Here is a 16,409-nt window from a genome sequence, read left to right as displayed (position 1 = left end):
GGAGGGAACAACTTGCAATTGTGGGGTGTGTTGGTTGTTTGGTTGGTTTGTTTTTAATGTCGAGTGGTGGAGCTCTACCTCCTCATGGGAAGAAAGTTCTTGAAAAAGGTGAAGAACTGCTCTCAACTGCCTTGTTAGCCTGCAGGGCTACTAAAACAGGTCTTAGTTAAAAGAGAAGAACGGGATAATTCTTGGCTTCTTGGATGCACATGGGTCCTAACTGCGGTAAAATCTGGCTTTTTGGTTTTTTTGGCCATGGATACATGGAGAAGGGACTTTCCCATAGGAAAACAAATTGCATTTTTACAAAATGTCAGTTAAAGAATAGGCACAAAACTGCTTCAGCACCAAACACCCAGCCGTCAAGCATAGATCCACTATTGCTACATGACGTGATAATCTAGAGCCTAGGTAGAAATTTTAAAACAAATACAATCTCTGCTGAAGAGTTATCTACTTAAATTGTTCCCTCCTCAAAACACTTTCTAGCCTTCAAACAGATCCTGACCTCACTAAGTTGACTGTTGGAAGCAAACTCTTTGCTGACCATCGTGCAACGAGTAAAGTTAGACCAAGCCTGAGAAACAAACAAAACATTCCAACATAGGTCCATTCCATCATGCCTCTCTAAACAGAACTGACACTGTCACCAAATCCTACATAAGTCCTTCCCAGAATGTAGTGTACTTTATCCAGTGTACCCATATGTATCCCAAAAGTACATATGCGGAAAAAAGAAAAAAACCACCACAAACCCAGTATTCCTGTGCCCACTGAATGGATTCACATGCAAGCCACAAAGTTAAGAAGAACCTGGTTACCCAAGGAGGCAACTCTCACACAGCCACTTAATCTCTGACCTCTTCCTTCTCATCTTCAAGGGAGTTCTATAAAGCATCTTCAAAGAACAAGCCAGAGTATTAAAATAATAACTCTGGTGGATATTAAAAACCATAGATTCAACAGAGACAGCCTTTACAGCATGTAATAATTTGCTCCCTCTCCCCAGTTAACCTCTCCATGTTACACAGGCGATAAATCATCCATCTCTCTCTCTTCCACAGCACACAAACATTGCATCGTGCCTTTCCTTGCTGTATCTTCCTCTGGTTCATAGGTATTGTCTGTCTTTAAGAGTTAATCTAAACTACTGATACATCCAGGTAAATTTGGAGCAACTGTTCTTCAACTTGTATTTAGTAATGAAAGTTCTTGTTTCTGTTTTAGACCTTAAGAAAAGCTTATATGCCCCGAAGTTTGTCATCTTTAGTCCACTGAAATGGATTTGCCAAAAAACATTGCTTCCCTTGACTAACCTTGCCTTGTTTGAAGTAGAACATCTTTTTTTTTCCTTTTGGTACTGCTAATTTCAGCCCTCAGGTATAGCTACTGTACCTTTGCTTTCAACTGCTATTTGTTGCTTAACTTCGCAATTACTTTATGTAACCTAAAACCACTCTGGATTACAGCTTGTAAAAAGATTCCTTGGAAAATAAAAGTGTACGGTATTGTGATTCTAATCAGCAGATCCCAAGGCCATAAACTTCAAAGAATCTTTGCAATGTGAATTTCCCTATTTCTGCGAGTCAGTTTTCAAGATAAACGTGGGATCCTTCAAAGACAGAGAGATAGGTATCTAGAGGTACACCAAGGTACAACATGCACATTTAGAAGCAGTAGTATTTTTTTCGAGCTTAGTGATAAAATACAAACAGATGGTCAAGCAGAGTAGAAGATTTAATCTCACCAGTCCTGTGACTTCGCTATTGAGCAACTACACGTGGGCAGATATTTACAAATTGCAGTGACGCACAGCACAGATACAGTGAGCCACGAATGCTGGGGTGTTGGCACTTACTTTTGGATCTATTTTATCTAAAAACAATTTAGCGACTTTTAAATTATTTTCTAGAAAACGATGCTTATGTAGTAGATAGGAACCTTATATAGGGGTGGTTCCATTGTCCTAGCAAAGAAAAAAAAAAAAAAAACGGGAAAAGCAGAATTTATAAATTATTTTAATCGTAACAACTGAATGCAAGTACAATTGCCAGGGCTTTCTGCAAGTGAAGGAACTGTGAACTGATGACATGAAATCTTCCTGGTAGGGTGGTAACAGCTCAGCAGCATCTTCCTTAGCTGAGATCTCCTGAGGTCTGTAGCTGACTTCAATGGATATAGTTACTCTTTCTCCTGACAGAAAGGACATCCTCCCTCCACAAACCTATTCACACAAAATACCAGATGAATTGCCCTGCAACTTCATTTACTGTGAAACTCCACAAACACTTATGTCAACGCTCCTGAGGGAGCATTGCAGGAGCAGGAGATGCTGTGAGGGAAGGAGATAATGGGAATTCCACTGCCATTACAATGCAGGAATATCTATTTCCACATTTTTTTACAACTGTTGGGTCCATCTGAAGTTTAAGATATAACCCAGTCATGTTTTAACATTTTAAGACAAAGGCTATTCAGTCTCTGTGTCTATATGCGTCTATTCCAGACACATTTTTTCTATTTTTACCCTTTTCTTATGCATCACGCTACCACTGCTAGCATAGCAAAGATACAGTAATGATGAGATGGTTAGTAATGGGGTAGTATTGCTAAAGGGTATTATCTGTGAATAGAGGACTTAACTCCTCTACTGCAAAGCCAGGACTTGCAGACTCCTTCATTTAATTTTAGCTGCATTGTCTCAGTTAAGAGGAAAAACTGAAGACACACACTTAGGACTTCAAGCTGTCTTATCCTACTACAAAACTTCATAAAGAATATCTTGCCAAAAAAATCCTTTTTTTTTTTTTCCTTATATTGTAACATTTTTCCATTGTCTACGATAAAGTAGCGCCTAAAAAGAAGAATATTTGATGCAGCTGCTTCTGCAGTACACATGAGCACCATTGTCTGTAATTCTGCTTTCAGTGGGATTTGCCTCCTTCCAAAAGCAGTGACATCTCCTCCTCTCCCCGCTTTTCAGCACAGGCCAATATCGCCCCCAACTTGATGACTTGCCTCAACTCGCTTTTCAGCTCTTCTGAAGTGTGATTCAAGTTCCCATGGTCATGAAGGCAGTTCGACAAACTCCCTCCAGCACTGAACACTAACCCATCTTTATAGTAATCGCATCACTGTAACAGGATGCAAGAAATTAAATTGCAGTTAGTGAATTTAAACATACTCCAGTCAAAGGGTTTTACTCCACAAATGAATGTGTTCTCTACTACCTAAGCCAAGAGACATATAAATAACCTTAATCTGTTTTTATAAAATGCAAAATAACAGCAAAATGCTACTCTTCAGCTATTTTTTAAAGCCATAATTTTTACTATTTGTAGACATTACTATAAATCATAGCATCTGGAAAAATCTGCACTCAATTACATTCTTAGTAATAGTGATATATCCATGCTCTGCATGGAATGTCCTCTGGCTTTCTGCTCAGTTTCTGCTTCACTTCCAGTTCTTCCTTCCTGTCCATCTCCTCTCCTGGTTCTACATTATTCTCTGAAATTATCGAAAAATCTTGCCAAAAGCAGGAAATGCTACCAAAATGCTACTGACTGCCAGGAGCCAGCTTCAGTCGCAAGTCCTTCTGAGAGTTAAACTGAAAATGACCTTTTTTAATGGCAGAGTGATATGGCTTAGTGATGTTTTTTGTCAGTGTTGGGTTGATGGTTGGACTAGATGATCTGAAAGGTCCCTTCCAACCTAGGCAACTCTATGATTCTAAGACTGCCGTTGTCGTCATCATAGATCTGAACCATGACGCAGCAACACTCTTAGAGCCGTTCCATCCTAGCCGTGCTCAATATCTGGTCTGTGTTTGACCTACAGTTCACCAATGCTGTGGCTGTTGGACCTACCAAGGCAATGTAATCTGCTATTTTACCAGACAGGTCCTTACAGTCAGAAGCTGGGAAGACCTTTTTATGCTTTATACTCTTATGCAAAGACATGCAATTCACGCAACCTCCAATTACATGGTAAAAGTGAAACAATCTAAGTCAATCACGCTCGGAAGGAGTTATTTACGCACTTCATCACTGAGGATTTTTAAAGAAGTCACATAGACATTTCCCTAATAACAGCATTAAAGTTACTCTTGACAAGCTCACATTCATTAATACAGTCCCCTGCCCTATTCACAAGGATATGATAAATCAACAGAGGTCTGAATTATGCTATCTAAATAACAGGTTATACAAGCAAGCAATTACAGAAAGATTTACCCAAATCTAAGTTTCAAATTTCTTCCCTCTTATTTATACGTATTCATGAATGCAAGTTACATATATGAAAGCAAGGGCAGAATTAAGTCTCAGATCAAGCAGCTGCGCCTGACAACGTGAAATCAACTTAAATAACCAGATGGTATGCACCAAGGCCTTATACATAGAAGAGACAAAACCATAGGTGGCTAATCTGCAACCTTAAAAAAAAAAAAGTCACAAACTAAATAAAAAAGGCATTTTTAATGCCTTTTTTCATTAAAAATGCCTTTGTTCTATGCAAACACAAATTGTCTTGAAGTGAATAAATAAGCTCAGCTGTGTTGTGCAATGATTCCATTAACCTTGCAATCAAGCATTAAATTAAACTGCCTTGTTTGGATTTCCCTGCTGCAGGGGAAAATGTACCTTCTAAGGTCTGTGCTTCATATTACCAGTGCCAACGAGTAAAAGCTTCACAACCCGACTCATACAATTAATAACACAAGAAACTAAACAAGTGAGCAAATTGCAAAAATTCCTCTGATAACTTTTTAATGATTAACCTTACACTCAAAGGGTCACAGCCTTTCACACTCGTTCTCCCATGCATTCAATTAACATCTGCTTTGAACAAGTTAAATTTAATCTTCGTACGTTTTTTTAGATGTACCAATAAAGCAGAACTCCTGCTTGACTCCACTCACAGAATGGACAAAGCGAGTCATTACTGCAGCGTTTCATTCAACTCCTTTTCCTTATGCCACCCTGGAAAACTCCTGCTCAAACCAAGGTTAATTTTTCGTTTAAAATGCACACCATGATCCCCCAGCAACCAAAGAGGAGCTATTTTTAAATCGCTGCCCTATTGTCAGAAAACCCATTTCCTGCATAAGGTGAGTAGGCTTACCTTCTAAATAGAAAAGACTAAATCAAAACAACACATAATAATGTCACCAACTCTGGGACCGCGGGTAATTTTTCTGTGATCCCCATGCCGCAGCTAAATTGCCAGCCACACAGAGTCTTTATTGTGCGTAAAGTCCGTCCCCTCCACATGAACTGAAAGAATGATTTTCGACGCTGAAAACAATTGCCGTAAACTAGGGATTGCATTTCAGTCTGTCACAATCCCGTTCTAAGTGGAATGTATTTAAACGCACAAATAATGTCTCTTGTTGAACGTACGTAATTGGTCCTCGTGCGTGGTGTCTTCAGGGAAGGAGCTTGGCAAATAAATGCGAGAATAATTTATGTGCCAAGAAAAAGTGTTACAAGCACAGAAAACATTAGACAGAGGAAGGAATCAATGACAAGGAATGACACTAGCTCTCCAGAAGGCTCACTGCTACTTAAACAACAAAATAATTCATACTAGACCAATTCTGTGTTGTAAACGTATAGCTTCTGCTAACGTTCAGAAGCCGCGGCAACAGATGAGGATGATACTTGATTAGTCTTCGGTTGCCTCACCAGGTGGGAATGCCTCTGCCCTCCTTCAACCAGGAGCGAGTGCTGTTGGCCCAGTACGGGTTTCAAGTTGCAAATTTCAGAAACAGATACAAGATCCTGAAAAATCCAGGCATATTTTACAACTGGCAAGCATATGTCGACTTAGTAATTGAATCTGAGCTGAGATTCTCTGAGAGGTTTTAGTTCTTTTGTTTAGATTTACCATCCTGCTCTTTACTAGTATCAAGAGAAGACCAAAGCAAATTTCGTACGGCTTGCTTTGAAAACAAGGCTAGATTCTCCATCGCTTGTATTTCCGTAGTAACCCGTGCATCACTATCAAGAAAATATCAGTCATATCAAACCCAGTCAACCGCATTATGTCCTAGGAAAGACTTATCGATAACAAAACTAAGAAGGAAAAAAACCTTTTCGTTCAGAAATTGGTTCAAACCCGCAACGCAAAATCCATGTTTTAAACTTAGGGGCCCCTCACTGACGAAAAAGGATGCGGTTCACTTACTACATCAACAGTAACACTCAGCAGACTTTGGGTTTGGAAGGGAAAGAGGCAGCTACAGGCTGATGCCATTAAAAGCAAAAGTATTTAACCCATTTTTCTCTAACAGAATAGAAGTCTCATTAACCATCCATCTCTACGGCTTCCTTTATGATTGTACTCCCATAAATTATGGACTTAGTTTTTTTTTTTATTTATTTCAAACACTATTAAAATAGAAGTTTTACATTTTACTGTGTTGCGTCCCGTCCACAAAAACCCACATGAGATTTCGGCAAAGTAATCAGAAGACATAAAGCCAGCATTTATCCTGACACCTCTCCGAACGTATAACCTAAAATACTCTGGAGAAGCTTATATCCACACATTCAGCATCTGAATTCCCAAAGCTTTTTAATCTTAGAGATCCGATCCATTTTAGATACAGCATGAATCAAAAGCGCCATTATACGTGAGCATTTGCTGGACGAGACCTTACCTGTCAGCATCCCCGAGGCCCAGTGAAGTATTACGCTGCATCGTCTCCCGCACTGCAGCCATGCCATCAGGCAACCGGTTCAGCCTTCGCGTGTAGAGGCCCAGACCACCATCCGTCATATACCTTTAAAGCAAGAAAACAAAATGTCATGTTTCGTAAAACCATAAAACTTTTAGATATTGTTGTAGCTGATATCTTCCGCCTGTTTTTAACTGTATATTGCAATTTCCTTATGTTTTCTTTACATTTCCTTACGAGTGAAGAATATTACTCAGCATATGAAGCAAGGAAAACTTTATTCTATATTAGATCAGAGATATTTCTTGCCTCTCATCATTCTCCATTATATCTTGCCCTCTCTCTCCTCAATAAGAATTGAATTTCAACATAACTGTGACAAAGGAATAACACTTAACTTTCATTAAGGATGCCTAGATGGAAGTAATTTAATATTTGTGAATGCTATCGTTAATTATCGCTTCCTGTCCAAAAAATGCATGATTTATACTGCCCTGAACTATTTTGCGTGGGCTAAAACAACACGATGGAAATCTCAACCCTTTTACAAGTGAACTGCAAAAATCACATTGAATTCATCCTAGATTTCGTTGGTGGTCCATGAACAATGAGTATCCCAAGGTTTATTGGGAGGAATAGAAGTTGCAGCAGGAATGAAAAGTTTTTTTCAGCCTTGTTTTGGCTCCTACATTTTGTTCTGTCTGCAACTGTGACCTAGAGACATCTGCATTTAAAGTGTTACTGTTCTTCGATACTGAGAAGTGTCAGGTGTGTATGTGATACTTCGCAAATTGCTAAGAGAGAACTTTTCTTACTGTTTAGACAAATGAAAAATGAATCGTAAAGCGAACAGAGATGCCACTTGGTGGACAAGAACAGATAGACGGTATTGATCGCCAGGAACAATTCCTCACAATAAGGCAGGCTGCATCATCCAGCATTTTTGTTGAAGCCTGTACCGATGCAGACAGCAATAGCCATCACGTAATGTAACTTGAGGATGTGGTGCTAACCAAGAAAACAAAGTTTTAAAGACCATACAACTACCTACCACTTTTGTACCGTTTATGAATAAAATATTTTAGTATATGGATACTGAAATTAATAGCTTACTCCCGTCTTCCACTCTTGAAGACCTTCTCAACGAGCTGCTCCACATCAATACCTCAATAATGTTTTAAAATACTTTGTGCCCTTTCATGATAGTAATAGGTAAACAAATTCGAAGTGTCAAAATAACACAGGAGGATTTTTCTCTTGGTTTAGCTTCATTTCCTAAAAGTATTTCTGACTACAGATATCTGTGAGCTGGCTTTACACTAGAAAGGCAAGTCCCACTCGCCTCTCAAGACGCTGGCAGGGAGCGAGTTCTGTGCAACCCCCACCAGCTCATCAGCTCAGGTACATCTACATGAGCAGCACTGAGTTGTGGAAACGGGCCGTAAAAATTTCCACGCACCCGAGGCTGAAATAACTAACAACTCCAGCAATACAGCTGCTGCCTCTGGCATGCTGTTGGGACACGTAACGTACCTCGCCGAGTTAGGAGTTGATGGGATTGTATCCTCTTAATCCTTCAGCCACTCCTAGCGAATCAACAGCTGCCCACAGAATAACATCCAGACACGCAGGACACCTTCCTTTTTCTTAGCAAGGCACAGAGCTTTTTCCCTAGCAGCGAGACACCCTCACCCGCAGCAGGAAAGGAGAGATGCTCCCAGCTGCAGCCGGCGATACCTCTGCTGGCGAGGCGTTACTGCAACGGAGGTACTATTCCCAAGTCAAATTTAATTACTACATTTATAAAAATGGGATGGGGTAAGGAGTCAAGAAGCCCTGCACAATCCGCTGCTCAGCATTTCAGTTAGATGTATAAATCTGTACGGGGCCTTCCCAGGAACAACCGAGGAGTCTCCCTGGGGAGTCTAACAAAGAGGTTGCTAAGCCACTCAGGTCAGACACAGGAGCATTCCCCGTTCAGCAAATCTGCGGGGACGCGATTCTCCAAACTCATAAACAAAAGACTGTAAAAAGCAAGAGGAGCAGTTGCCCTGTAACTCATGTGGAATTCGCCTTAGGTCTTGCATTCTAACTTCTGTTTCGCATAGTTTATAAATATTTTATCATGGAAGAATTTTTTTTTCTCCTTAAGCTACCCACAAGAAAAGAAATGGAAAGAAAAGAAAAGTGGAGCTTAAGACCATATTGTTAAACAAACATGCAAGCAGCATTTTGCAGAAACATCTACTGTACATACGCTAATTGGTTTATTGCAGATACTCGTCTGCACACGAAACGCATTTCTCAATAAACACCCGTTGTACACGTACTGGAAAATGCAGCTTTTTGGCTTTGCTGTCAGATTTCTGGCATACAACTAGTCCTTTGATTAAAAAAGATCAACAACAGTTGAAATAGACTGTTTTCCATAACCATTGCCCAGAATACATTAAATGAAACCTATCACAGGTAAGCGTTAGCCATGCGGAAATCAATGGACAGCCTCTTTGCTAAACATCAACAGATTCCACCCGCTACGCAGCAGCTCGGCAACCTGATAGATTAGAATAATTCTGCGGTCGCATCAAACTGAAAACTGACAGTTGGATTTTCAGTGTTTTTAAGCACTCATAAACCTTACGTAAGTCAATGGAAGCTGGATGCCTTTGGCGTCTTTGACAACAAGTTTTTCTAACCAAGACCTTGTAAAAAAAGTACAGACATAGATGATGGCTTTTACTCACTATACCAACAGGACAAGTTTTTTACATGCCAGAACAACACAAGATAGATTTTTGTATTTTGAAATAGGTTTGTGTAATCGCAGATTGAAAGCTTTATATCTTATATTTATTAAACGCAATGTCCTCTACCCAGGAATGTTTAATTCCAAAAAGATGCCAAAAGCAATGATGCCTGAAGTCCTGCATGCAAGACTAGAGGTGAAAGATGAAGGGGAGGTACCATCTTCTAAACTCTGTAGAGAAAGACATACTTACAATAAAAAAATTTAAAATAAATGAAAAAAAAATTAATTCTCTACTATTCATTGGTTAGTCTGGAGGAGATTAAAAGTTCCCAGTGCCACAAACCTCCAGCCGTTGACTTCTTTTCCTTCCCCTCCATCACTTCAAACTTCATCATAGACTCATAGAATACCAGGTTGGGAGGGACCTCAAGGATCATCTGGTCCAACCTTTTCTTGGCAAAAGCACAGTCTAGACAAGATGGCCCAGCACCCCATCCAGCTGAATCTTAAAAGTGTCCAGTGTTGGTGAATCCACCACTTCCCCGGGGAGATTATTCCAATGGCTGATTGTTCTTACTGTGAAAAATCTTTCCTCTTCTGCCCAATCAGAACCTCCCCAGGAGTAACCTGTATCTGTCACCCCTCCTCTTTTCCATGTGACTCCTTGTAAAAAGGGAGTCTCCATCTTCTTTGTAGCCACCCTTTAAATACTGGCACATTGTGATAAGGTCTCCCCATAGCCTTCTTTCCTCACAGCTGAACAAACACAATTCTCTCACAGCCTTTCCTCATATGGCAGGCTTCCCAGTCCTTTGTTCATCTTGGTGGCCCTTCTCCGGACCCTCTCTAGCCCGTCCACATCTTTTCTGCATAGCTGGGACCAAAACCGAACACAGTATTCCAGGTGTGGTTTGACAAGCCCACAGTAGAGTGGGATAATGACTTCATCATCTCTGCTGGTAATGTCCTTGATGATGCAACCCAGCATTCTGTTGGCTTTCTTTGCCACAGCAGCACACTGCTCCTCATATTGAGTTTGTCCAGCAGGACACTCAGGTCCCTTTCTATAGAACTGCTCCCCAGCTGGCTAGATCCCAGCCTGTGCTGCGCTCCTGGGTTATGTTCTCCCACGTGCAAGACCTTACACTTGTTGAACTTCATAAGGTTCTTGCTAGCCCACTCTTCCAGCTGATGCAGGTCCTCCTGCAGGGTGGCTCTCCCTTCCGAAGTGTCCACTTCCCCACTCAGTTTGGTGTCATCAAACTTAAAACTGTCTTGGCTCTCAGAAGCCATCTTGCCTTTATGAATACATTATTATTGCTGCAGATTTTTGTTTTATGTCAAAGGAGAATATCATGAAGGCATATTTTTCTAAAGACAATCTTGTAAAGACACGCTTCCTCAGAGAGGAATAAACCCAGGAAACATCATCCTGCATGCGTATAATTTTAACAGTACTCAGCACCGTCTGGATTTATTGCCCTATCATACATCTACACAATATGGAATGCCCGTATACTAGCCTCTCCTATACAACAACCTATTGCAGTCCAAAAATTTGTATTAGGCCAGTTATCAATTAGGTATAATTTCTTTGACTTTTATAATTAAAATACATGACAAATTTGTACTAGATGCCTTGCTAGATTCATGAATCATAGCAACACTTTTGCACATTCAGTGCAAAAGATGAACTTTCAAAGTAGTTTTCAACCTGCCCCAAAATAAGAAAAAGTTTAAATATACGATCTGGGAAAAAGTGTAGTATCCAGACTCTGACTTTTACATCGATGGGTAAATTCTACACGTTCAAAAAATTTAATAGCTCAGATGCTTTAGGGATGGTACCAATGATGGGCAATGACTGCATTTAGCAAAGTAAAATATAATACTACTTAATGAGTGGACAGCGAGATGGTGATGACATTGCTTAAAAGGAGTTTCTAATCTTTTCAGGAATTAATGCTTAATACTCATCTCCATAGTTTCACTCTTCATCAGCAAGGAAACAAAATCAACCAAGCTACTTTTAATATGAAAAGACTTAGGTTACACAAGAGCAGTATTATGCACTTCTAACACTCAACTGGAAATTACAGCCCACTTTCTAGGCGACACTTTTTTTCTACAAGAAAGTGGCTCCTTGCCCTGTATTACAGGCATAAAGTAATTTGCTTTGGAGTTCCCTGGACAACCCGGACCTTTAAGCTTCTCTTTTCTTTAGCCAAATACACCCTTTCCGTGCCTCTGAAATTTTGAATGCCATAATAAGTCCTTCCAAGTGCAATATTTTTAGGATATTTCTGATGCTGAAGCGATATATTTCCCTTTCCTCAAAGGCACACAGAGGAAACAGGAACAGGTTATGCCAGGGATCAGTAAAATCCAGCGGCCTGAGTCACTTAACTTCTGTCCGCACTCGCTACTTACCCACGTGTACAGCCAGCCAACGGCACACCTACTTTTACAGTCTGACAGCTCTACCACTTCATATATATTCATTTCACTCCTTAATGTACGAATATGAATTTTCCAATTTTGAAATGAGATAGCCAAGGGACAGGCATTCTTCACTTAAGTATTAGGAGGAGAAGGAGCGGCAGGTAAATCAGCAGCACACCACAGACTGGGCAAGGCTACTCCAATCTGCCCAGCGTCGCACGGCCCCGTAATCCCAAACCCACACGCAGGAAAGCTGCAATGTGCCCCAAACCTGGAGCTGACTCTGGCAGCCCAGGTGCTCCTGCCTTCCTCCCGGTGCTTTTAATTCAAGGTTAGTTTGGAAATAGCTGCCCAAGTGCCTCCTGGCAGAACATTTGCCCAGCAACTCAAGTGCTTGAAACTTGAAGGAACAAAAAGCTTGTAGGAATTACTGCTTTTGGATTATGCCATGCATCAACATCCACTTTGACCCTCAAAAGTGTTTTCTTCTAGCTGCAGCAATAACGCTGTTAGCCTTAATGTTTTCTTTTAAATGTTTATTTTCACTAGGCTTCATCTGCCGCGTCATTACAGTCAGGTAAACAAGATCAAGAGGCTTAACAAGCTTTGAGCACCAAAGAAGGAGTCTAACTTTGCCAGTCGCTAAGAAGCACCAACAGCAGAAAATTCTCCACTGCCCTCTCTGAAATACGATCAAAACAAACCTGTTATTGCAACCAGGAAATTGTTCTAAATCTGACTTAAAAAGAAATGCTAGCCTAACAGCGAGATGATGACAACCCGAAACTTCAAACTTCTCAGGTTAGTATGAATTCGGTGTGCGTTTTCTGTCACAACATTGCAATTAGACCATATGACCTTTCCCCATGTTTGTCCCCAAAGTCCATCCATTATTCTTGCCTGACCGCTCTCCGTTATAACGTCCACCACATCAGCACTGTACTTCATCTCTCTAACCAAAGGGTTGAGCATACACCCCGTCTACAAGCCTGCGGCTGGTTTCAATTCCATTCTTTGATCCACGTGAATTTCAACAAAGATGTTCAAGAACAGGATTAGGTCCTGAGCTTTTGGGTTGGGACTGCTAATATAATGCCCAAATCCCTAACATTAGACCAAATATTGCCTTTCCAGTTCATAGAAGCACAAACCTATTGCTCATTTCATTTAAAATTTAATTTTATACTTCAGGCAGTCTATAATACATATATTACTAGACTTTTACTAATAATCAATAACTATTTGCAATTACCAAACTAATGAGTGAACTATGAATTGTTTTGAAGACGCTCAAAGACAAACATGGAGTAAACCCAGAAAAAAGCAATAAATGACTTGCAGTCTCAAAAATCCTAATTACTGCTGGGAAGGGGGAGATACTTCTTCCACTAACAGGTAAGACAGGCAAAATGAGATTAGGCAAAACTTAATAAGTATATTTTAGTTTCATAGTTTACTTGGAGAAACTTCTCACCTCTAAAGCACTAACAACATCAACAGTAGGTGCTTATTCACACTACCCAATCCAGTTTAGAAGCAAAAGAAGTTCACCCCCGTTAACTACTTAATCCTCAGATCTTTTTCTGGGGAAAAAAAAGAAGAAATCTACAGAAATAAGTGGCTTCTGTGAGATCAATGCTTTTCTATTTGGAGATATTTTAAGACTGCCTGGCACATGTCATTCAGCAGCCATCAGATAATAATTTTTGGTCACTGCTGCCCAGGGCTAAATTTATTTCTATGTGTCTTCTCAGCTGGGTCTCCCTTTCGGGAAGTCTGCAGGCTTGTTACTATAAAACTCGCATTTGCCAAGGGAAGGAATTCCAAGGACAGTATAGCCTGCAAGGGACTTGGGTGGCTGCTGCCACGATAGGTGAAATCTTCTGTATGCCCCCACATATGTTCCCTCCAGGACACTGGCTTCTTATCGAGCTTCTGAAGAAACCAGTTTCCTGCAGAATTAGCAATCTTAGATGATAGATGTAGTTTAAGAGAAACTGTCAGAATATAACAGAAGAATATTAGACTGAGAGAAAGCATCTCTCACACCACTGCATCCATTCCTGTTTCAGAGGAGACTCTTCTAGTCCATGATCCTCTTTCCAGCCCTCACTCAACCTTTCTGCTAAATGCACCTTAAGCTTAAATTCACCTTCCTCTCAAGGAAGAGGCTTGCCCCACCATACTTTTAAAACCTCTTTTACAAATCTACTCAGCCCATCCAAGACGATGACATGGATTAGGCACTGAAAAGCACCCGCTTAAGGTAACTGGACTTGTCAAAGCCAGAGTTAGTACAATTACATTTTTATATTAAATATAAATGTTATTTTGTGTTCTCCTTGCTTGCTTCAATTTCTTCCCCTCTCTTTAGGATGTTTATGAGAAGAAAGGACAGGTTAAAGCTTTACTTATTCCTCTTCATCTGTCTTGGAGTTGAGTGGCCCTTCAGAAATGAATGGAGCACTGTATCCTGAAGAACTCTGGCTACGGCAATGAGAAACTTCAAATGCCTATATTAACTATTAACAGCCCCTAAAGCAGGCTTCAAAGCAGCTAGATGATTAAAACATATACAAGAAGATAGCAAGACCCGAGAAAAGTCATGGGAGGAGTCTAGGACAGATCCTCCCTGGATTTCACGGAGGAATTTGGGCAGCGACTCTTCAAGGAATTTGCCAGCAGACAGAAGGACTTCATTACAGCATCAGGACTCATTAGGATTAGAAGAATTTTTCCCCTTGTAACCAGTTGACCAGTAAAAGCTTAATTATTTTTAAGATGCAATCTCACTTAACTTTATTTATTGTCACTTCCCACATTCTTCCCAGAACACATCTTTAATTCTGAGCAGGTTTAGTTCAATCTGGTGAGACCATCGAGTTAATCTTAAAATGTGTGACTTGCAGAGCTGTGAGCATTGCCGGTACGCAGGAGTCAGGCCATCGCAGATGTTAAGCCTGGGGTCTATGGCAAATCCTCTCTAGCCCAAATCTACATCCAGCATACCCAGATTAAAGGTGAGCAGCCCAAAAAGGTAATTTAAGAAAATTGCTCCCTTCTCTGAGGGCATTACAATCCACATTATTCAACGCCCAGAAGAACTCATCTGACAACCAGACTAACCTGACACTAATGCCAGGCTAAACGCTCTCCAGATGGGAAAGGGCATCAGCCGTCCACCTTCCTGGAGCTGGGACAGTGGGCAGTGAAAACCCAACGGGTCACTACGCTGGAACGTTCACCCGTACAAAGGAGAGTAAATCACAGCACAGCCATCACGACATCTGGAAGGAGGATGGACTAAGCCCTGGGGTTCTAATTCCCAGACGATTTCCGAAATGTACCCAGTCAATTGCTAACATGAAATGAATGACCCATCCAGGGAGAGGGGACCAAAGACGGTTACCTGTGAAAATGAGGTAGACAAGACTGGAAAACACACAGGAGGTCAAATCTTTTTAGGTGTGCAAATGCCACTCTGGATCCCAGTGAAACATGGGTGGAAATTTATTATTGAAGAGAAGACAACAATCAGACCCACCAAGCACAGGCTGCCAGCCTGGAGCAAGCTGAGGTTCCACCAGAATCGGGCAGCTGCTGAATGGGGTTTTACATATGCCACTTCTGATTTAAATGCCTAAATCCCTCTCCAAATCTATTTTAGTGAAAATTGTAGAAATAAGGGATAGAATAAGCAATCCATTTTGCATCATCCTCGTTTAATTTTGTCAGGGAGAGGAACAACGTGTGACCAAATAACGAGGAAGTGCTGCTTCTCCACAGGTTCTGAGCAGAGTCAGCAGCGGAGGAAGAGTTACTCCACAGTGACTTTCAACTCCCTCATCCCAACTCCTTCCCTGCAGATGGTCCATATCGACCAAGTGTGTATGACTGCATCTCCCTCTACTGGCTAGCCCCAGAGCGGGACCGTATTTTGTCCTTTAGAAGCTGTGTTTCTGCTTAAATTACAAAAACCTGTTGGCACTGAAGCAGCAGGTCAAACACTGCTGAGGTGTTTATTACAGAAACAAGCCCAGAGTGGGATAACGGCTATTAATAGGTATTTTGGTAGTCATTGACAATAGGACAGTATTTACAAGTAAGCAAAAAATACAACACAGCACACATTGTGAGTCTGTTTTACTGACAAGCACTACGTATGACCTAATGTGGTCCTTTTTAGCAGTATAGTGAATAAAAAGCTTGATTCCAGCTGATCTCTGAAGTTACGATTTATAGGCCTACGATGTCTTACTACACTGAATCCTATGCTGCAAGGAAAGTTGGATGAGAGCATGTTATCTGAGATATACTTTGTGATAAATGATCAAACACTGTTTTACTGATGAAGCTGACACCAGAACTATTCCCAAACTGAGTGCAATATTTAAGAATATTTAAAATAATATACAACATCAATAATATTTAAAACGCTTACGTAATATCCTAGCCATGTCTCTTGTAAAGATCTTTAAGTACAGTTCTTGGAAAAAGAATATTCTTTTGATTTAAACACTGCCATAATATTTTCTT

The 16,409-nt window shown here is 40.6% G+C and overlaps 1 protein-coding gene across 2 annotated transcripts in view; it reads right to left on the bottom strand.

Moving 5' to 3' along the window:
- Nucleotides 1-16,409, bottom strand: part of NAV2 (neuron navigator 2) — a 234,703-nt gene that overhangs the window by 83,176 nt on the left and 135,118 nt on the right. For both annotated transcript variants that reach the window (XM_063331285.1, XM_063331286.1), the window contains one exon: nt 6,665-6,787. In XM_063331285.1, coding sequence (XP_063187355.1) covers nt 6,665-6,787 — 123 coding nt within the window. The remainder of the gene's footprint in view (nt 1-6,664; nt 6,788-16,409) is intronic.

The sequence above is a fragment of the Chroicocephalus ridibundus genome, chromosome 4 (genome assembly GCF_963924245.1).
Source record: "Chroicocephalus ridibundus chromosome 4, bChrRid1.1, whole genome shotgun sequence".
Taxonomy (NCBI): domain Eukaryota; kingdom Metazoa; phylum Chordata; class Aves; order Charadriiformes; family Laridae; genus Chroicocephalus; species Chroicocephalus ridibundus.
This window is presented reverse-complemented; position numbering and strand designations above follow the sequence as displayed.